The following is a 22,383-nucleotide window of genomic DNA, read 5'->3' on the forward strand; positions in this document are numbered from 1 at the left end:
TGTTCCATTGTCACTTTTTACTCTGTGACTTAGCTGCTTCTCTGTCCTCATTTGTCTTGCTTTATCCTGTTTCCCTTTGTATTGTTTTCCCTCAGATTTACTCCTGATCTCACCAGCTCCCTAAATCCCTCTTTCGCTGTTTTATTGTTGTTCCTTTGTACTTACCCTCCTCCAACCTTTCACTGTTTTTGTTTTTGGAGATTTATAGAGCAATCTTTCAGATGTCAGGGTCAGAAGCCCAACAGATGGTCTGGCGGGGATTAGAAGCTCACTGTATAAGGAAATGCTGATAAATAAAGCTTATATTCCCTCTAATTACTCTCAACTAGATGAAACTAGGTTGTTTGTATCATGGACAGATCAGTTCAATAAAATAATGAGCTCTACCTTGCTATTTGCACAAAATGCCTGAGGAACTCAGGTCAGGCAGCATTTATGGACATGAATGAACAGTCAACATTTCGGGCTGAGACCCTTCTTCAGGACTGGAAAGGAAGGGAGAAGATGCCAGAATAAAAAGAAGGGGGTAGGGGAAGGAAGATAGCTAGGAGGTGTCAGGTTTAGCCAGGTGGGTGGGAAGGTAAAGAGCTGGAGAGGAAGGAATCTGATAGGACAGGAGAGTGGACCATGCAGAAAATGAAAAAGGAGGGACACCAGCAGGAGGTGATATGCAGGCGAGAAGAGGTAAGAGACCAGCATGGGGAATAGAAGAGGGAAGATGGAAGGAAAACAATTTTACCAGAAGGAGAAGTCAATATTCATGCCACCTAATTGGAGGCTACCTAGACGGAATATGAGGTGTTGCTCCTCCACCCTGAGAGTTGCTTCATCATGACAAAAGAGTAGCTATGGACTTACATTTCGGAATGGCAATGGGAATAGGACATAATATGGTAGGCCACTGGGAAATTACACTTTGGGCGGATGGAGTGGAAGTACTCGACAAAGTGGTCCTCCAACTTAGGATGTATCTCACCAATGTAGAGGAGGCTGCATCGGGAGCACCGGATACAATAGATGACCCCAACAGGTTCACAGGTAAAGTGTTGCCTCACCTGAAAGAACTGTTAGGGGCCCTCACTTCCTTACCATTTCTCTTTCATATTTAATTATTTTATAACTTACAGTATTTTTATGACTTTCACTGTACTGCTGCCACAAACAACAAATTTCATGATATATGCCAGTGATAATAAATCTGATTCTGATTCTGTTCTGTGACACAATAAGCCACTATCCTCTTTAGTTATGAACTCCACCCTACCCCAAGGTTCAAAACATTGCCATTCCTCGTTGGAATGACACATAGCAACTGGCCATGTGAGTCACCTGATGCCAAAGAAGACATGCAAAACTACAACACTGAAAGTCACAGCACTTTCAAGGTATCATTCCAAGGTGTCTTTATTTCTTTCTACTTATTTACAAGCGGCATGGAAATGGATTTAAAATTACATATTCCATGTTTATCAAAGACCATTCTACAGAGAGTGGAAGAAAAATACTTACATTAACAGTATTGAAAATTTTAATAGTTTAACGTCACTGATGCAGTTCGTATTATTTGCCTCTACATCATTTCCAAAAATATCTGTTTTAATCCAACACATTACAATATATGCAAATCATTCTACTTAAATAAAAAAATCCATGTTTACATATTTACAGTACATGTAAATAACTTTACTTTCTGATATTAATTTTCTCATTAAGAGGTATTGCATCTTTTGACTACAGCTAAAAAAAAAGCCTCAAGGGCCACTTCACACATTAGAATACTCAACACTGGTGAGTTCTGAGCCTGCAAGTGGACACAATGCTCCACTGAACTTCTGAGGACATTACCACTGGTTCCCGCTCAATAACTGCAGTTGTTCCCACATTTTCAGGAGCTGTTCTTGAATAGGTTTGTATCATTCCCTCTTGCTGAAAAGGCAACTTGTTTATTCATCGAAGGTATTCTGGAACTTCAACCTGAAAAAAAGATTCACAATGAATGCATTTGTGTGAATAAATTAGACAACAGGTATTCATTATGGTGTGGTCAACATAAATTTAGCTTTTGATATCATTCTGAATAATCTGGGAGCCTTGAATGAAGTAACCATAGTATTGCTGATATGAAAAACAGAACGTTTGCATTGCTGTATTATGTAATAATTTTCTGAAGCTGGGACTAAAACACATAATTGGCATTAATGCTATCCTAGCAATCCATCATGTTTATTCCTAGTTGGGCAAAGCATGATTTCAGCATCCATTTAAAATTAGTTAGTCACATGCCTCTTGCTGAATAGGAGGTGTATTTTTTAAATTCTTAAAAAAAGACATATTAATTTTTTTTCTAAACTAGCATTACAATTATTGAGAACAGACTGCAATATATTATCATGTCAATTTAGCAATGCATGGTTTCTTCTAGTAGTAGAAACCTGACAACCATGTTATGTACACACAATCCTTGCTTTGAACAGCAGACATAAATGCTTAATTTTCCACATAAAAATAGCAATTTGATTTCCTGTGGCATTTGAAAAGAATTTGAATAAGTAAACCAATGCAGGGAAATTGATCAAACGATGTTTAGACATATTATAGATTCTAATTTGGACATCAATGGCATGGTACTGTAATTTTTTTTTAAATTGTATATGTTGGACTAGTATAGTTGCACAGCACGGAAACTGGCCCTTAGACTAAACTCGTCCAAGCCAACTCTGATGACTACCTATGCTAACCACCATTAGTCTGCTTTAGGCTCATATCCCACAACTCCTTTCCCATCCAAGTGTTGGTATTGGCTAATTATTGTCACATACTACAAGATACAGTGAAAAGCTGTTGCCCGTGTGCTATCCAGACAAACCACGCTATACAAATGTGCATCTAGGAAAAGAAAAAACATTTATCTGTCAAAATGCTTTCTGTAGTTTTAGCAATTCCACTGGCAGCTCATTTTAAGGGATGTACTCATTTTAAATATTACAGATATAAAAACTTCTGTTTTTTTTACTATATTACATGAATTAGGTTGTATTTCAAATTCTTTGATAATGTAACAATTAATTTCAGATTCCTGCTAACAGTGCAGTACATCCAATTATAACACCCAAGGCCTTAATTACATAAATCTGTAAAAGGCATTGCTTCTTACTGTCTTTATTTTATTATCACATCCCATTTCCTCTTCATTTTAACTTACTCGTCTTAGTTGTTTTATACTGCTTGCCCGGATGGCTGACATAAGTTCATCATGTAATGTTGTATGAGGAGTTGCTGGTCTTGATCCATCCTCTGATCTTTGGTCTGAAATTGGTTTGAGAGAATTTTTGAGTTCTTTCAATATGTTATTTTCTTTGTGTTGCTTCTTCTTGATACTTTTGCTTTTCTTGACTTTATTATTTTGACAGCTATTCTTTAATTTCAACTCTTGAAGCTTAATGGCTTCAGCAATATTCCTGCTTGGGGTGGGCTGCACTGGTAATGGAGGAGGAGGTGGTGGAACAGGAAGTACAAGCTTGTCCGGGAGAGGTGGTGGGGGTGGTGGAGGAGGAATGGCAGATTTTTGGCAATGAACTTTCTTTGGGACTACTTTGGGAGATGACCAGGGTGAATTCCTTGGAGAAGAACGGGGGGAGGATCTTGGAGAATCCTTCTGTAAAGCCGATTTTCGTGGGTTTGTTGGTCCCTCAAAACCAAGAAGTTTGTCCATTTCCTGTTGCTCCTTCTGCTCTTGGAGGCGTTTCTGCCTCTGTTTGTCCAGGTTCCTGGTTAGGATGCTTGTCATTGTCATACGTGGTCCAGGCAGATCAAAGTGGTAGCCCAGTTTCATAAGAGTTGCGTTCTCTTTCAAAAGGTTGGCTATTTCCATTTCAACCTGCCCTCCACATATATGTCTTTGATTGTGAAATCTAAGCTCTGTTAATATTCCATTGTGCTGTATGGCTCTTATGATGGCTAAGATCCCTTTGCCTGTAATATAGTTGGAGTCAATATTTAAATTAGTGATCGTTCTGTTAACCTGCAACATATCAGCTAATGCACAGGCTGCTTGGTCATCAGCATGGGTGTTTGCCAAGCTCAAAAGTTTAACAACTGTATTCTGCTTCAGAGCTTCTGCAATGAGTTTGAAGGTGGCAGTGCTTATGTTCTCAATATTATTCAGGTTGATTTCTGTTTTCTCAGCATCATTATTTTTGATACTCTCAAGAGCATCTTCAACAACAGTTGTGTTTCGGTTTGCAACCACTTTGAGATTTGGATCATCTTCTATAACTTTTTCTTTGCTAAAGCCATTTATTGTTGACTGGTTATCAATATGCCCATTACATCTTTGTCCATCACTGTTAATCAATCTTTTGTCAAAAATTTCTGGTGTACTCTCATTCCCTTCCTCCTCCTCGTCCTCCTCTTCTTCCCCCTCTGTTACAATTTCATCCTCTTCACTTGTTGTTTCAGAAGTACATTCTTCTATGTCTATATCATCATCTTCACTTTCATCTTCATTGTCATTCTCAGTATTTCCTTTGCTGGCTTCACTGGCTTGTGTCTGAAACTAACATTGAAATGCAAACACCATTAAAGCATAAACTGCATTTTAAGGTTGACTTATTGCCAAATTCCCCAAAGGTATAGACATTTAATCCCATTTCTATTCTTTTACATCTAATCTTTGTTGAATTATAAATTAATGGCACTGTACTTTGAAAAACCATTCCTATTTTCATAAACATGACTATTAGTTTTCACCTTATGCTTTGATACAGCTGAACATGAAGTGAATTATTATTTCTGGAATGTTGTTTTAGGTTGAAAGCAGTATATTGACCAAATCTACTATGATATGATTTTCTTCACTCCTGAGGAATGCTGCTGGTTCATTCTGCACGGTGGTGGAGTAGTTAGAGTAACACTATTACAGCTAACTTGTGGTTGTCTGTAATGTGTTTGCATGCTCTCCCTGTGACTGTGTGGGTTTCCTCTGGGTGCTCTGGTTTACTCCCACATTCCAAAAACATACTGTTAGGGTTAGTAAGTTGCGAGCATGCTGTGCAGATGCTGGAAGCATGGAGATACTTGTGGGCTGCTCAGCACAATCCTCATTGGTTTGACTTGACGCAAAGGATGCCTTTCACTGTATATTCCGCTGTACATGTGAGGAATGAAGCTAATCTTTATCTTTAAACTTTAAACCAGAGGTTCTCAGTGTGGGTCATATCGACCCTCAGGGGGTCATGGTCATGTTGGATTTCATAGGGGTCACTAGTAAGAAACAGGAAACTGGGGGCCTCAGGAGTTTCTGAATGGGCCATGTTTACTGTTTTAATGAAATATTACTAAAATATATTAAAAAATAAATGAATATATGTAATTTAATTGGAACCCTGAATGAAATGAATGGGAAAATATGCTAGATGATGCAAATGAGGCAGCAAAACAGAGGGGGTGTGTGTGTGGTGTGTGTGGTGTGTATGTGTGTGTTGGAGGGGGAGGGGGGAGGTGTAGTATGTCATTTGTTATCACTGCTCCTACTTGACCATGCACAAGTCAATCTCCACACCCTGCAGGGCAACCCACTGAGCCCCACTTCACGTTCACCCCCAAATCACAAACCGATGATTGTGCAGAGCGAGCATGCAACAGGAGGCTGGTTCTGTTTGTCTCCCACTGACCCGTGCATGTTACAGTACTTGAGGTGAAGGCCGCAGCTACTGCAGTGGGGTCATCTGCCAGAAACAGCTAAACTACAGAGAGGCAATAATGCATGAAGTCTACCTCTGCCTCACTCTCTACCACTATTAAATCCCAGATACTTACCATATCTTGAAAGGAAGTTTATTTCGCTTTTCTTGGTAAGTACACACTCTTTATTGCCACAGAGAATTTGCATATATAACAGCAATTTAAATAAATTGCATAAAATATTAAATTATTTTTTAAAAATGCCTAAAAAGCTACTTTTATTTTACACGTATATTCAATGCTGACATTTTTCACATGAGATTATACCTATTATAATTCTTTGACATTTACTAATTTTCTTTAGAGCCTACTCACACAATTTTATTGTTACTATATACATAGCGACACAGTGCGCATGCGCCGGTCGTGCATGCAGCCTGGTACAGCCGTTCCGATCTATTCTTACTTTCTTCTTCTTACTTTTTAAATTCATGTTATTTTTTGTATTTTTTTCTCACGGTAACACGTCGAAGCTGCACCCTCTCTAACATGCTGATAGAGAGAGTTTTATTTGGGTTTTCTTTAGCGCTGGAAATGGTTACATCCTGACACGTGGGACAGAAGCAAGGTCTGTGTATTCCACAGACCAGCAAATACCGGCCGGTTTAGCGAGCAGAGCGGCGGACACCCCTGATGAAATCCGGAGGAAAACACACCGAGGATGCAGAGTGGGAACACAAAGCTGAAGAAAGAGGACCAGGTCAAGACAACAGAGACGTTTGGAGAAGAGGAGTTCGGTGGGTAATACCGTTCCGCCTGACCGGAAGTGCACTGAGAGCGGTAAGCGTAAAGGAGTTGGGTGCTTACTGATCTGGTTAACAACAGATGGTGCAATCCGGGGCATATTACGATTGAGGAACGTGTTTGCAGACTGGATATTGAACTTTTTACTATTGGACTCCGGCCACATTCCACCGTGATACAACACTTGGCGGCACGGGAGGTCGTTCCTGCCTGTGGCTATTGAATGTGCAGCTCCTCTCGTGGAGGGACAGACGCCCTGTGCCAATAGACTGGTCCTGGATTTATTTTCCATCTGGCATAGTTTGCATTTTGTTGTTTGATTGTTGGGGGTTTTTGTATTGCTATATTTATGCTCTATTCTTGGTTGGTGAGGCTGTAACAAAACCAAATTTCCCTCGAGATTAATAAAGTATATCTACCTATCTATCTATATATACACAACTAAGTATTTTTTAAAATTTTCTTCACTTTTTTAAATATCAGATTGCCCAAGGCTACTAAGGCAAAGAAAAAATGTTGGCAATATTCCATGGATGATCTTGCCCATTTATTCACTGCTTTTATTCACTGGCTACTCTTAAAATAGGATTGCAAGATGATGATCTGATTGTATATCCTGAAACAACTGCACACTGGTGTGGAATTTTGTTCCAGAGAGCTGCTGGAGATGCATATTGCAGATTTGGTGATGGATCCATTTGGGGTGAATGTGAATGATATTGACACTACATTGTGAGAATGTCTTATTGAGCTGCAGAGTGAGATAACAGCTCAAGCAAAATTCATACGCAGCAAGCAAAGTTTCTGGATAGCTTGTGATATTCAAAATAAGTTTCCACAGCTCTGGAAGAAAGCAGAGTTGTTATTAATTTGATTTCCCACCTCTTATCTAGTTGAATGTGATTTTAGTCAAACTCTTCACCAGCCTTGAAGTTGTGAAAAGAGGTGATCTTCATTTATTTTTATCCAAGCTGCAACCAGATATTCAAAAACTTGCTAGTTTGCATCAGGCCCAAGGATCTCACTGAATACCCAAAGCAATAATACAGTATTAAGCATTTTTTCATTGCTGGTTGGAAGAATATTATATATATTATAAATAAAGCATCCTATTCAGAGCTTTGACATGTTTTATTTTTCATGTACACCTTTAACATAGTGTGTGGGCCTCCATTGGTTTGAGTCAACCAAGGTGTTATGTTCTGGCTATCTATGTTGTTGGTGCACCGATGAGACCGATTTGAGACAGGTAGACTTTGTTGCAAAGGTCACATCTATAAATGGCCTCAGCTCAACTGGGGATGCAGTGCCCCTTTCTATGGGACTATTTGTGTTCTGTCATTCTCAGGAGTTTTCCCTCGGCTGACTTAAGGTGTCGTTTCAGCATGCTTCTTCACCTGGTGTGCTCCTCGCAGGATTCAATGTTGATGTCCTTCACGTCCCACTTGCAGACATCCTTGTAGTTCAGTTGCGGGTGGCCAGCGGTTCTCTTGCCAGAAGCCACTCACCATAGAGGATGTCTTTGGGGATGCAGCCATCCTGCATGTGGCAGTCATGATCCAGCCAGCCCAGCCTACGCTGCCTGAGCAGGTGTATACACTAGGGGGGCTGGCATGAGAGAACCTCAGTATTGGGTACTCTGTTTCTCCAGGAGTTGCCCAAGGTGCAACAAAGGCACCTTAAGTGTAAGGTTTGGAGCCTTCATTCCTGCTTAGCATATGCTGTCCAGCAGTGTGGTGATGACACAAGCATTGTACACTGCCATTTTTGTTCTGACTGAGAGTTTGGAGTTCTCCCAGACCTGTGTGGTGAGGTAGGTAAGAGTTGTTGCAGCCTTCTGATGTGCTTGTCAATTTCTGTATCCGAGGACGGGTTGTCACTGATAATGGACCCCAGGTATGTGAACTGATGATCAACATCCAGTTTGTAGTTAACAATGGTAATGATTGGTGGTGCCTCCATTTCTTGTCCCAAGACATTTGTCTTTTTCAGGCTGATATTCAGACCAAATTCCTTGCAGGCCTGGGAGAGGTGATCCATCAAGCTCAGAAGGTGCTGCCAAGTGTGGTTGCGACTGCTGCATCGTCAGCAAACTGTATGTCTCTGATCATAGCCTCCTGTACTTTGCTTTTGGCTCTTAGGCAGGCGAGCATAAAATGCCTGCCATCTGATCTGGTGTGGAGGTAGATCCCTTCTGTTACACACCTCAAAGAACATTGGGACAAGAACACAACCTTGCTTAACACCGCTGCTTATGTCAAAGGGCTCTGAAGAGCTGTCATTGTACTGCACAGACCCCCTTTGTGGAAGGATCTGATCATGCTCAGCAGTCTCAGTGGAGAGCCCACCTTAGAGAGGATCTGAATGAGCCCATCTCTGCTGACCAGGTCAAATGCCTTGGTGAGATTAATCAATGCAACACAGAAAGGCTTCCTTTGTTTGCTGCACTTCTCCTGGAGTTGGTGGACAAAGAAAATCAGGCCCACAGTTGACCTTCCAGCAGAGAAGCCATTTTGTGACACTAGGTAGACAGCTTCAGCCAACCTCTACAGGCGAAACAAGATGACTTGGACAAAGATTGTGCCACAATATTCAAGAGAGGCCCCTGTAGTTGTTACAGTTGCTTCTCTCACATTTGTTTTGTGGTGGGTAACAATCTTGGCATTCATCATATCCCATGGTACAGCTTTTTCCTGCCAGCACTGACAGAGGACTTCAGGCAGTGGGTGCAGCCGGATAGTCATACAGTGCTTGATCAGGTCTCGAGGAATCCTATCATTGCCTGGTTGTTTCCCTGAGGCCAAGCTGCCGATGGCCTTGCTGAGCTCCTCAAGAGTCGGCTCGATATCCAATTCTTCCATAGGCGGCAGGCACTTGGTGGTGTCCAGGACTGAGGTGTGACAATGCTTACTATGTTTGATCCTGTCTGTGATCACTTCCCCATTGATGGATTTGAGGGCAGCCATCACGAGAGCTTTCTTGATGCCATCACACAGACTCCTGATATTCACCTGTCAGTGTTGGGTCTGTATGTCTTCACTGAGCTACATCCAGTACTAGTTGGCACAGCGCCTGGCAGTCTGCTGAACTTGACTTCTAGTAGCTCTGAGGATCTGTAGGTTCCTCCTAGTTGGCAAACATTTATGCTGGGCTAGGGCAGCACCTGTGGCTTCAATGACAGAGGGTCATCTCATTGGATTTGGCATCAAACCAGTCGGTTGTTTTTGAGGTCATCTTCCCAAAGGTAGCCAAGTCTTTTCTGTAGAAGGTATTCCGCAGAAGTTCCCATTTCTCTGTGACACAGTTTCTATTCAGAGCTTTGAAATTGTTTTATTTTTCATATAATATTCAGACATAAATATTGACTGTAAATTAAAATGATTAATACAATAGACCAAAAAACACTTCAGCAACTCTCGGAAACAACGGACATTGAAAGCCACAGAGGTAAATGAAAGTCAAAAGAGGGCTACAAGCAGAAAAAGGTGAGAAGCACTGTTTTAATCTTTTAACAATTAATATAGTGTTTTTTTTAAATAGATGTACCACATGGCTGTGCATGGAGCACTCATGTCACATGATTTTCACATAAGCTTTTATTGCAATAACTTGGTATTCAACAACACAGGGAAAAAAAAGCTCAGATTGTAAATTCTTTGATAACTCTCCATTTGGAAAGTTATAACAGTTTGGGATTTTATACTTGATTGGAAACAATGCAGCATAGATGCACTAGATTAATTTCTGGAGTTAGGATTGTCCTACCAAGAATCATTACTAGAATGGTAATGATTCTAGTTTAGAACCTGCCACAGATTATGTATCATTGAGACATCAAATACTGAAACAGGTTGACGATATTGTTTCCTCCACCTTAACAATGGATATTGTCTCTGGCCATTTTGAACTGAAATAAGGAGATATTTTATTAATGATGGAATTCCCTTTCCGAGTTAGCTGCAGATACTTAGATATTCTAATGAGTTTGGATGCTTGGTCTAAGAGAATCAGAGGCTTAGGAATTCAGCAACCTAGTGAACTTGAGGTAGAGGACTGATTGTGACATTGAACGGTGGAGACGGTTCAGGGGCTGAATGAATTCATCCTGCTTTATTGTCTCAAGTTTCATGGACACATTAGGAAGCACATAATGTTCTTGCCCTGAAATTGGTGGGGAGAGAACAAACAGCATCAATGCAGTGGTGAGAAGGTATTCCAGGATGACCTCAATAAAAGGAGTGCAATGAGACTGAGGTAGCTTCAGGGCTCTGATGACCCTGTTTATTAAATATGGATAACTTCGAGTCATTTATATTTCCCCAAAATCCCTTTAGATTATATGCCTATGAAACATGAAATTAAAATGAAAATTATTTAGCATGTTATAATCAATACAATAATTTCCAAGACATACATTTTTTAAAATTATATTTGCCTCCTACCGTCTTGCTTTGATATTCTATGACTTGATGGAATTCCAGTCTGAATCATCTTTCAATTTTTAATCAATTTTCTATTCAGTCATTAGCTTATTGGGTCTCATACTATTACGATGGTTTCTATGAACCAAATGAAGGGATACAATTTGGAGGAAGGGCAAGCACAAATTTCCATGCATTCTCTTTAAACACGTTGCAATTCTAAAGCTGGTAAGGAATTGAAAATATAAATTGTACAAAACTAATTTATAGCATATTTTGAGCAATATTTGTGTGAAGTGTAAGCCATGTGGCAATTGTGTATGAACGCAGAGTGAGCATCACTCCATTTTAGTCCAGAATCTAGGAAGCATTTTCAAGTGCAGTAATATGAAACTGACTTGTGACTTGTACCATAAATGTTCTCAGACAGAAAATCTAGGCAAGCTACCTGATAAAAATGCCATCCTTGGTTGGACTTTATTATTATAATTAAATAAACCAAACGTTTAATACTAGCACTGATTTGAAATCTGGTAGATTTGTGAAGATGGTAAAGGATTGTAGGTAATATGTTTATTCTACTGGTGGATTAGTTGATTTAAGTCCCACCAAACTGAAAAATTAGTAACATGAAAAATCTTTTGAAAGAAACACTCTGTGACTATAGTTAGAGAAAGTTACATAGTAAAATAAGGTCAAAGTGATGAACATGTTCTTTTCCAAGGACAAATTAGTGATCTAAATAGAACGGCTCTTAAGAACTGGGACAAAAATCAGACACATCCAAAGGCAATGAAAGCTGTTATCTCAGCAACCAGAAGTCTCTGGAGAAGGTGATTGTATTTAACTATTTTGTTATAATACCAAGGTTTTTTTTAAAGCTTTATTTATAGTCAAAAGAATAACTTGTTCTGTATTGGGCCCTTGAAGGATTCTGGGTGGACGCCCAGAATAGATTGTTTCTGATTTGCATCAGTCTTCAATTACTGGGCTACCAATTAATATATTGCAGCTCAGCTGTTAAAAGTGATATCATCCAAATGTTTATAAATATAGCCTTGGCTCAAATTCTGGGTCTTACCACATTGGGCTGCTTATCCTTTATCATTAGCCTAAGGATACTCAAAAGAAGGAGATGCTGTACTCTTTATGTCTTTTGCCTAGTTCTTGGAAAATTCACTGGATACTTAGATCCTGTAAAGGATATGAAAAAGGGTTATTAGGAACCTCAGTGTGAATTTCTGACAACTAACTATGGGAATTACAGCTTGTTTATTAATGAATATTGACTGCAAGCATTTATTAGGGAACTAACAAGATGCCCACAGTGGCTAAGTTAACTTATACATAATGAATGGGACATGGAACTGTGCTTTGCAGTCAATGCGATTTCCTGGCATTTTGTTAAGGAAATCTGGGTTCAATAAAGAATTTCTCAGTTTTTGTCTTCTGAATCAAGCTGTTTATTTATGGAAAGCAGGATGGGAGATAGGAATCATGACATATGAAAGTTATGGCTTAACAGTAATATCTTTCCCTGATTTCTTGTCATGTGTGTGCATTACCCATTGGGCTGGTCACTCTGTATATAAATAAAGTAGATGCCATTAATAGCATGACTTTCAAATTTAGATTAATCTCTATCACATTGTAGAAAGTAGTATGTGCATATAACAGCAACTACAGCTGACATTAAGACGAAGTCATGGAATCAAAAGCTATCGTAGCTATTTATTATTCAATGATACATTTTGATGTTTTGATAAAAGCAACCTCAACTTTATACAATGAAATCTTGTAAGCTGATTGCCCAGAATTCACAGTTTATCAAACTTGTGTTAGTATGAGTGACAAATTCATATCCTTAAAGCAGTTAGCCAAATACAGACCCTTCCATCCTCGATTTCTAAGGGAGGATTTCCTAGAGGGGGGCTTTAGTCTGACCAATCCTTCAGTACTTGTTACTATAGGTCACTTTGACATTGTCAAATGTGCATTCCTGCAATAGCCAATGCTGACCTTTGAAGACAAAAAACAGAAAATGCAGCAGGTCAGAGATCTTCTGTGGAAAGAGAAATAGATTTAATGTTTCAAGTCTGAGAACCTTTGTTTCTCGTTCCACAGAGAAGCTGCTGAGTGTTTTCAAGCACTTCTGTTTTTTTATTTTTGGTTAGCAACACCTATAGTTTTCTGTTTGCTACTTTTCTTTTGGAAGTTAAGACCTCAAAAGCCAGTCAACTTTTTTTATACCATTTTCTACACAGGGACAATTGAATTTAATGGAATCAATACAACTAAACATGCATTTCTAAAGCTTCATTTATATACTGAATGGCCCAAGGCTCTTTATAGAGTGACAAAAGCAAGGTATAATGAAACCAGCTATGACTAGAACCTAAAGTTGTGAAATGAGTTGAGGTTTTAGAAGATTCTTACATGGATTGCAGTGTATAAGGTAATATTGATGATTCTTCACCATCACTGGGTCTAAGTACTGAAGATCTCTACCCAAAAGTATTATGGGAGCAACAAACAACAGGAATTCTGCAGATGCTGGAAATTCAAGCAACACACATCAAAGTTGCTGGTGAACGCAGCAGGCCAGGCAGCATCTGTAGGAAGAGGTGCAGTCGACGTTTCAGGCCGAGAGCCTGGAGTGCTGTAAAAGGTTCGAGTAGTAGCATATAATCACCTTCTCAATATCAGCTACAAATGGGCGTTCAGTGCTGGGTTTGTGCGCAATGCCTAGATCCCAAAAGAAATAGTGCTCCATCTCCTAGAAGCAGCAGTGCTAAGAAAACACAGCAGAGGACACCGTGTACTATTCTGTGCACTGCGATTTTCATGGGCAGAAATTCATGGGCAATATCAGAACTACTGTACAATAGTATAAGTCACATGGAAAACCTTCCTGTAACTATTACATGCCAGATATAATTTAAAATAGAAGGATGTTTCCTTTTTACATTTAAGGAAAAAGCTGTACATTTTCCTGATATTATTTATGATTAATTAATTGGGATTCTGTCTCATGTGATGAGATGGCACTGCCAGTTATGATGAAGTGCATAAGGAGAGATTATTTCCACTGGCAGATGAGAATGTTGGGATCAATAACTATTACCCAAGCTTAGATCACACTTGGAACATTCTGTTTAGTTCTGGTCAGCATATTATCAGAAGGATGTGAAAGCTTTAGAGAAGGTGCAGGCATACACCAGGATGCTGCCTGGATTAGAGAGCATGTCTTACGAGATAGGTTAAGCGAGCTAGGGGTTTCTCTCTTTGGACTGAAGGAGAATGAGAGGTGACTTGAGGTGTACAAGAGGATAAGAGGCATAGATCGATTGGATAACCAGAGACTTTTTCTCAGGGCAGAAATGACTAATATAAAGGAGCATAATTTTAAGGTGATTGGAGGAAAGTATGGAGGGGGGGGATGTCAGAGGTAATTTTTTTTGCATAGAGAGTGGTGGTGCATGGACACCCTACCAGCGGTGGTGGTAACAGCAAATAGATTAAGGACATTTAAGAAACTCTTAAACAGGCACATGGATGATAGAAAAATGTAAAGTTATGTAGGAGGGAAGGGTTAGATTGATTTTAGTATATGTTAAAAGGTTGGCACAACATCGTAGGCCAAAGGGTCTGTACTGTGCTGTAAAGTTCTGTGTTCTAAGAACCAGAGGTATTTTTGCAAGTTTTCAATAATCTGTAATTTTACTACATGAAAAGATGGCAGTAACATACTCCACCACAGAACATTACCCTGGTGATGGAGGTCATCTGTTCTTCTAAGACTACACCGGAGGACCAGCTGACCATTAATGAGTTACTTTCTAACTATTGGACCAATTAAATTGTCGTAGTTTAAAAGATTAACTGTAACTTTCAAAAGGAAATGGAGAAAAAAAAACTTGAAATGAAATACCTGCAGGGGTTATGGGAGGAAAGCCGAGGAGTGGAACCAATAGGATAAGTCTTTCAAAGAGCTAATATAGGCAGATGGGTCCAATAACTTCCCTCTGTATTTCTAGGATTATAAACACTGGGCAGTCGTAACTCTGTCCCTATGTCAGGTTTGGATTTAGAGTTTACCTGGTTTGGTTCAGCACAAAGTCGCTCGTTCTCCAGCAGTTTCTGAGTTTCGTGTTCCCAGTATGCCATCAATGCCTCTCTGCTGAACGTTCCCTGAGGTGTTTTGTCTGTCTGGTCTTTCTGCCGAAGCCCAATGGGAATAAATTCATTGGGGTCGATATTGTCCAACTCTCTCTCCAGTTCCTTAAGCTCATCGGAAGTCAGGGAAGCAAGGATTTCATCCTCGTCTATGTCCTCGTACTTCGACAGTTCTCTTCTGTAACCGAACTCTGACATCGTGAAGACGTGTCCGGTGAAGTTTGTTTCTTACTGACCAACTTCGGTCGCGCTCAGATACCCACGAAGCGGCTGAATGGACGTCTCGTTTGCTGCAGGTAACTTTTAAAGCACCCTCGTGGGTTGAGATCATCATGTGCTCGCTCCTCTATAACAATGTATGAAAGCATGTTCCGTTTTGAGCAACACACGTCAGCCGAAACGCTTCAGCCAAGAGAGCAGACACGACATCGTATTCGGACCGTCAAGTTTCGAAGACTGACGGTGCCAGCACCGGAGTATTCGCATTGCCCGCCAGTCCATGGCCAGATACAATTCCCGCTGCTGGCCCTCACTCCAGTCCTTATAAAGCAAAAAGAGGCTCATCTCCACAGGAACCATCTATTTTCGAATTAAATTCCACAGGTTTGAGGAGAGTTGTACTGAAATGTTTGAAAACAAAACTGAGGCACCAAATTTAGAACTGATGAAGAATGAAATGTTTTTTTTAAAAAAAGAATTTCCTTTTTCCAGAGAACACTGTGCGATGAAGTGGGGAGAAGCGTGAATAAAAAAATACGAACCAAGCTTGTAGAATAGGAACCTGACAATAGGGACATTCAAACGTTTCATTAGTTACAGATGTTGTACATTGCAATCCACGCTATAGCTCTCGTGCGTAAAAGCCCGCACATTCTGATGCTCAGTGTAAGACGTTCAAGCGATTTTTAGATTTTGTGCTTTAATATTTAGCCGAATGTTCAGGTTTAACAATCTTGTCTATGAGTACAATACAGTAAATCTAATGTAATGAAACGCCCAGTACATTTACTGACTAGGAGGGGTGGACCGTTCACCCTGTCGAGCGTGCTCTGTCATTCAACAAGATCAAAGCTGACTCACCCCCACCTCACAGTTTTCCTTTTGGTTTCCTTAACTTGGTTGCTTTATTGCTCAGAAATCTGCCGTTCTCTCGCGGAGATTACAGTTACGCTCGCCCTCGAAATAAGCACACAAATAGCAAACAAAACCGAAGGGTCCTAAATCAGGTTGCGCCTGGAAAATTAGGAGAAGTGGTTAATAACTGCGTATTGAATGCAACAAGGGTTGATTTCTCGCAAGGTGCAAAAAGAAATCAACCCCGAATTTGGAGGCAGAGATGAGTTGCAGAACAATTAAGTGATATCAATGACAGTAAAATCCATCGGCCGTTACAATGGATTAGATACGCTGCATTTGACACTGATTTAGGTGTTTGGGTCCACGTTGTGTTATTACTCTTCCCAACTGATACAACGACTTGAAGAGACACCAAAAATAAAACACCGCCTCACATACTGAAATGTGGAACAATGAGCGAAGTGTTATGGCATGCAGCAATCGCAAAACTGGAAACGGCTCAAGTCCATGCAGGAAACCCGCTTCAAAGAATTTGATGCATGACTCTTGTTAAAGCCTGATTTTACTGTCCATTTTTGCTCTGCAGAATATTTAGGCTGATGAAGTTTTAACGGTATTAAAATTTGTAAAACTTCGCAAGTTATTTCGGTTTAGGATTTCTTTTACAAGTAATCCGAACTCTGTGCTTCATCCTGGTGAGATCACACTTCAACATTTAAATCCCACATAAACATGGGCTAGATGCAGTATCTCCAGACAAGGAGCCCAAACTATTGGGCAGCCTGCCAGGGGTGTCCTAATAAAAAAAAATCCAGTGGCAGTAAGATGAAGAGGAAAGGCTAAGAAAGATATGAGCCAATTGCAAGCAGATTGGACTAGCTCATAAAGCCAAGAGATTCTGCAGATGCTGGAAATTTAGAGTAACATACAGAAAATGCTGGAGGAACTCAGCAGGTCAGGCAGCATCTGTGAAGGGGAATAAACAATCCTGATGAGGGTCTCCGCCAGAAACGCCCACTATTTATTCTTCCCCTAGCTGCAGCTCCACCTGCTGAGTTTCTTCCAGCATTTTGTGTGTTCAGTATTGCTTTAGACTGGCTCAGGCAGACAACTTGGTCTGCATGGAAGAGTTGGGCTGAAGGGTGTGTGTGCTGTACAAGTCATATTACTCTATTCTGTTTCCCTCTTTTTTGTGTTAATGGACAACATGGTGATTACTTTCTCAGTGCTTGTTAAATCTATTTAAAGAAAATTCAAGAAAGCTTGATTTAGTAATTTTTTTTGCTTCCTTTGCCTTCTGATCCACTCACAACCTGACTGCATCCTTTTCCTATCTCACGTTGATTACTTTCCCACTATTCAGCTTTCCAACCTGAAATGGCCCATTTATTCTTGTTTACTCTGTTAACAATTCTCTATGCCAATACATTAAACCAAACTTCATTGACAATGGTGAAATATTCTCTGAAGATGAAACATTTGTTGGTTCTGTTTTGATCACCATGTTAATTCAAACAAAAAAGAAACTGTCAAATGCTATTGATGACTTGGCATTATCATGGGGCTCTTTTCTAAATTAGCTGCTTTCACTTCCTTTGAAAAACTGCATCTTTTTGTCAAGCTAGCCTTCTATTCCTTCATTCTCTTTGTTCTTGACATTACTGGATTAGTTTTAATTTTAAGAGCAGGGGATTTTGATCAATCACAAGCTATGAATCTGCAGTTTGCCAGTGTTTTAAAAACTCTAACCATAAAGTTCATAATCTCACCTTGCCAACTCATGAATTTCCCGTTCTTTTTTTCACCAATATAGCTATTTTACGATCCTGACTTATTAGAACCTTAATTACCTGCTATATTTAGAATACATTTTACATCCTCTATGGTAAAGATTGAAAATTACTTGCTTTATATCTAATGTGGTGTTCTTAGTAATCCTGGCCCAGTGTGAAGAGAACACATTGGTAATAAACCTGATGGCGGCCAAAGAGTTAGGATGGATGAAATTCTTAAAGAACTCATTGATGCTGAAGAAAAATTGAGACAGAGCACAAGCAGACAGACTAATGAAAGAAGGACAAATACAGTGAGATAAAATTTTATACGAGCTGGTGGATAGGTACAGAAGAGTGGACCAGGGAGTCACAAGGCGAGCAGTCACCATATAAGTAAGTTGAAGAGAACTTAAGATGTGACTGGTAGTGGGATCATGTTGGAGCTGGCAGAAAATAATGTATCGAATGTGAAGACTGGTGTGGTGGTGAGGACCTGAGTTATAAGGAAAGGTTAGGACTGTATTCTTTAGAATGTAGAAGATCGAGAGATTTGATAGAGGTATACAAAGTTATGAGGGGTACAGATAAGGTAAATGAAAGCAGGCTTTTTCCACTGAGGTTTGGTGGGTCTACAACTTGTCATGGCTTAAGGGTGAAAGGTGAGAAGTTTGAGGAACATGAGGAAAAACTTCACTCAGAGGGTTGTGAGAGTGCGGAATGAGCTGTTAGCCCAAGTGGTGCATGCAAGCTCAACTTCAACATTTAAAAAGAGTTCGAATAGGTACATAGATAGGAGGGGCATGGAGAGCTATGGTCCTGGTGCAGTCTGATGGAAGTAGTCTAAATGGTTTCAGCATGGACTAGATGGGCTGAAAGGCCCTTTTCTGTGCTGTACTTCTCTATGATTCTGGTGAGTGAGTTCCAGCATCACTTTCTCAAGGAGAGCAGGCCAGAGCAGATCCGTGAAAAAGAGAAATATATTTGATAGCTCCATTCATCTTGACTGAGGAGAAGCCATGTTTCAGAAAGGACATTTCAGAGGCAGCAGAGTGGAAGATCACAAAACAAATGCCGCTGAGACAAAAAGAAAAAACTGGGAAAAAGGAAGAGCATCCTTAAGATGAAAGGATGGCTCAGTCAAGGTAGCTGTGGGAGTCTGAGGGATTGTAAGAGACATTAGTGTCTCATATAGCTCCTGAGATAGAAAAAAGAGATCCAGAAGGAGAAAGTCCAAAACAGTCCACATAAATAAAGCAGCACCAATGCAGTCATCAATGCATGAGAGAATGATTTACGGGAGTGTTTCCAAATCAGCATGGAACAAGCACTTTCCACATATCCAACAAAAAGATAGGCATAACTGGGATATATGGGAGTTCCCAAAACTACATCTTCATTCTGGAGGTGGTGAATGGAAACTAAGTAGTTGTGGAGCACAATGACAAATTCCACCAATTGAATTAGCATTACTTCAAAGTAAACTGCAACAGGACAAAAATGTTCCAAGGTAAATGTAGGACCCCGTATCAGTAAACCTTAAAGGGGATGGGGGAGGAAGGAGTGGAGTGACCAATACCTGCATGTCGTTTAGGTATAGTGTTTAGGATAAAAAGAAATTTACAGAACCAGCCAGATGCTGCAGGGAATGGAATTTCTACATGAAGAAACTTAAGATGAATCAAATAGCGCCCCCCCACCCCCCATTTATTTTACAAAGGAAGCAGGCATCAAGCCAAGTTACATCCTGCAAATTACTGGTATAGATTTCTTTGCAGATAATTCCTCTTTACACATTGACCCAAAATATGAGCACTACTCACCATAGTGTAAATCAACACAGGTTGAAAAGTCACTCAGATCAATAGATTTCATGTAATCTATCTAGTTAGCTGAGCTTCTTTCAATCTCCTGCAGCTATGAGGAACATTCACAGTAAAGGACACAATCATATTGCTGTTGTAGTTACTTATCCTTCTGCAGAATTAATCAAAAGAAAGCCAAAACAATCAGAAGTAATATCAGTATTTTTTGACCATACTTTGAATATATTTTTTAATACTTTGCACTTCAATTGAATTGAATTAACCTGAACACAAATGTGGCATTCTATTTCTACAAGCTGTTGTATATTCTCTCCCCCTTGAAGGTTGTGACATTACACAAATTATCTGAAAATATTGAGACTTTTACCGAGGTGAGATGTGCAAATTGTATTAAATTTTGTTTTTGCTTCAATAGATTATCAATAATATTTATATCCAAAGACACTTGACATTAGACCATACGATATAGGAGTAGCATTAGGCCATTCAGCCCATCGAGCCTGCTCCACTATTCAATCATGGGTGATTTATTATCCCTCTCAATCCCGTTCCCCTGCCTTCTCCCCATAACCTTTGCTGCCCTTACTAATCAAGAACCCATCAACCTCTGCTTCAAATATGCCGAATTACTTGGTCTCCACATCTATCTGTAACAAGGAATTCCAGATTCATCACCCTCTGGCTAACGAAATTCCTCATCATTTCTGTTCTAAAAGGACATTACTGTTCTGAGGCTGTAGCTTCTGGTCCTAAACTTTCCCTCTATAGGAAACATCCTCTCCACATCCACTCTGTCTCAGCCTTTCAATATTCGATAGGCTTCAATGAGATCGCCCTTCAGTCTTCTGAACTCCAGTGAGTACAAACTCCAAGCCATCAAACACTCCTCACTCATTAGCCCTTTCATTCCTGGAATCATTCTCACGAAGCTCTACACCCGCTCCAAAGCTAACACATCCTTTCTTAGATAAGGGGCCCAAAACTGCTCACAATACTCCATGTGTGGTCTGACTAATGACTTATAAAGCATTACTTTTAGATTCTAGTTTTCTTGAAATGAATGCTAACATTGCATTTACCTTCCATGCCACTGACTCAACCTGCAAGATAACCTTTAGGGAATCCTGCAAGGACTCCCAGATCCCATTGCAATTCTGATTTTTGAGATTTCAACCTATTTAGAAAATAAGTCTATGCATTTATTACTTCTACCAAAGGCAATCACCACACACTTCACTATGCTATTTTCCATCTGCCACTTCTTTGCCCATTTACTCAATCTACCCAAGTCCTTCTGCAACCTCTCTGCTTCAGCGCTACCTGTCCCTCAACCTACCTTTGTATTGTCTGCAAGTTTGGCCACAAAGCCATCATCCAAACCATTATATAACATGGAAAAAAGCTGTCCCAACACCAACCCTTGCAACACACCACTAGTCACCGACAGCCAACCAGGATAGGCCACCTTTATTCCCACTCGCTACCTCCTGCCGGTCAGCTAATTTTCTATCCATGCTAGTATCTTTCCTGTAATACCATGGGCTCTTATCTTGTTCAGCATTCTCATGTGCAGCACCTTGTCCAAGTCTTCCTGAAAATTCTGGCAAACAACACTGACTCTCGTTTGTCTACCCTACCCGGTAGAGGGAGGTGAATGACAAGAGTAGGTGAAGAATAACATTTCTAAATGAAGTCCAAGTGCTGAAAGGAGGGGAGTTTAAAATAGATACTTAGGTAAGAAAAGCCCAAATATCATTATCCTTCATGTAAGACACTGCTATCATATTAATTTTTCATTACTCTGCAGTATTCATAAAGTGCTATAGCATTGTCAAGAATTTTAAGCTTAAAGTTATCACACTAGTCTGATGAAAATTACGAAAACAATACTAACGGAAACACCCAAATAGCATACACGGAAATATGAAAAAATGCTCTTTATATGCTTGTAAATAATGTACAATAAAATTAGGTGGTATATGTTTGTATGAATAAATTGTGGCCAAAATGAAAATGTTAAACTGTATTGCTGTTGTCAACAGCTTAGGTTCTATATTCTAAGTACTATGTTCTGCACCATGAAAAGATAGAAGCAATTAACAACAGGTTTTCTCTCTCTCCTTCTCGTAGAATGGCTGGATATACTGTACATTTTTAATACAGAGCATGTTTAACTATGTTGTAACAGTTAGCCCTGATGTTATTTTAAAACTTTATAAACGTCTCAATCACAGATAACTTCTAAGAATGTGAGGCACAAATAAAAATAAGGAAAATAACGAAGATTCTAGTTTTGGGATGTTCTGCTCTTGGAAGAATTAAACAATTGACAGAATAAAGGAACTTCTCAAAGGGAATGGCTTTGGTTTCCAGAACTAAAGAGAAATCAGTCACAATGTGTTGAGCCATGTATAAAGAATTGTAAATGAATGTTTACCAGAATTCTAGAAATTAAAATAGCACATAATCCAATGCACACACTACCCAAGAACAAATGGAGGAGACACGGCATATAACACAAGGAAAAACCCATTGGTGGTGAAAATAATGAGCTCCAAATTCAAAGACATAAAAGACAGCAACAACACAGCATCTGTTATCAACAATAATACCATCACAATTGTA

General features: G+C 39.7%; 1 protein-coding gene across 1 annotated transcript; it reads right to left on the bottom strand.

Annotated features, from left to right (window-relative positions):
* Positions 1-1,385: 1,385 nt before the first annotated feature.
* Positions 1,386-15,647, bottom strand: LOC134351673 (leiomodin-2-like). The gene is made up of 3 exons (XM_063058154.1): positions 15,006-15,647; positions 3,203-4,555; positions 1,386-1,974 (listed from the first exon to the last, which is right to left on the bottom strand). Exons 1-3 carry the CDS (start codon positions 15,279-15,281, stop codon positions 1,948-1,950), a joined length of 1,656 nt encoding a protein of 551 aa, XP_062914224.1. The 5' UTR covers positions 15,282-15,647; the 3' UTR covers positions 1,386-1,947.
* Positions 15,648-22,383: the final 6,736 nt, after the last annotated feature.

Source organism: Mobula hypostoma, chromosome 9 (genome assembly GCF_963921235.1).
Source record: "Mobula hypostoma chromosome 9, sMobHyp1.1, whole genome shotgun sequence".
In the NCBI taxonomy this organism is placed as follows: domain Eukaryota; kingdom Metazoa; phylum Chordata; class Chondrichthyes; order Myliobatiformes; family Myliobatidae; genus Mobula; species Mobula hypostoma.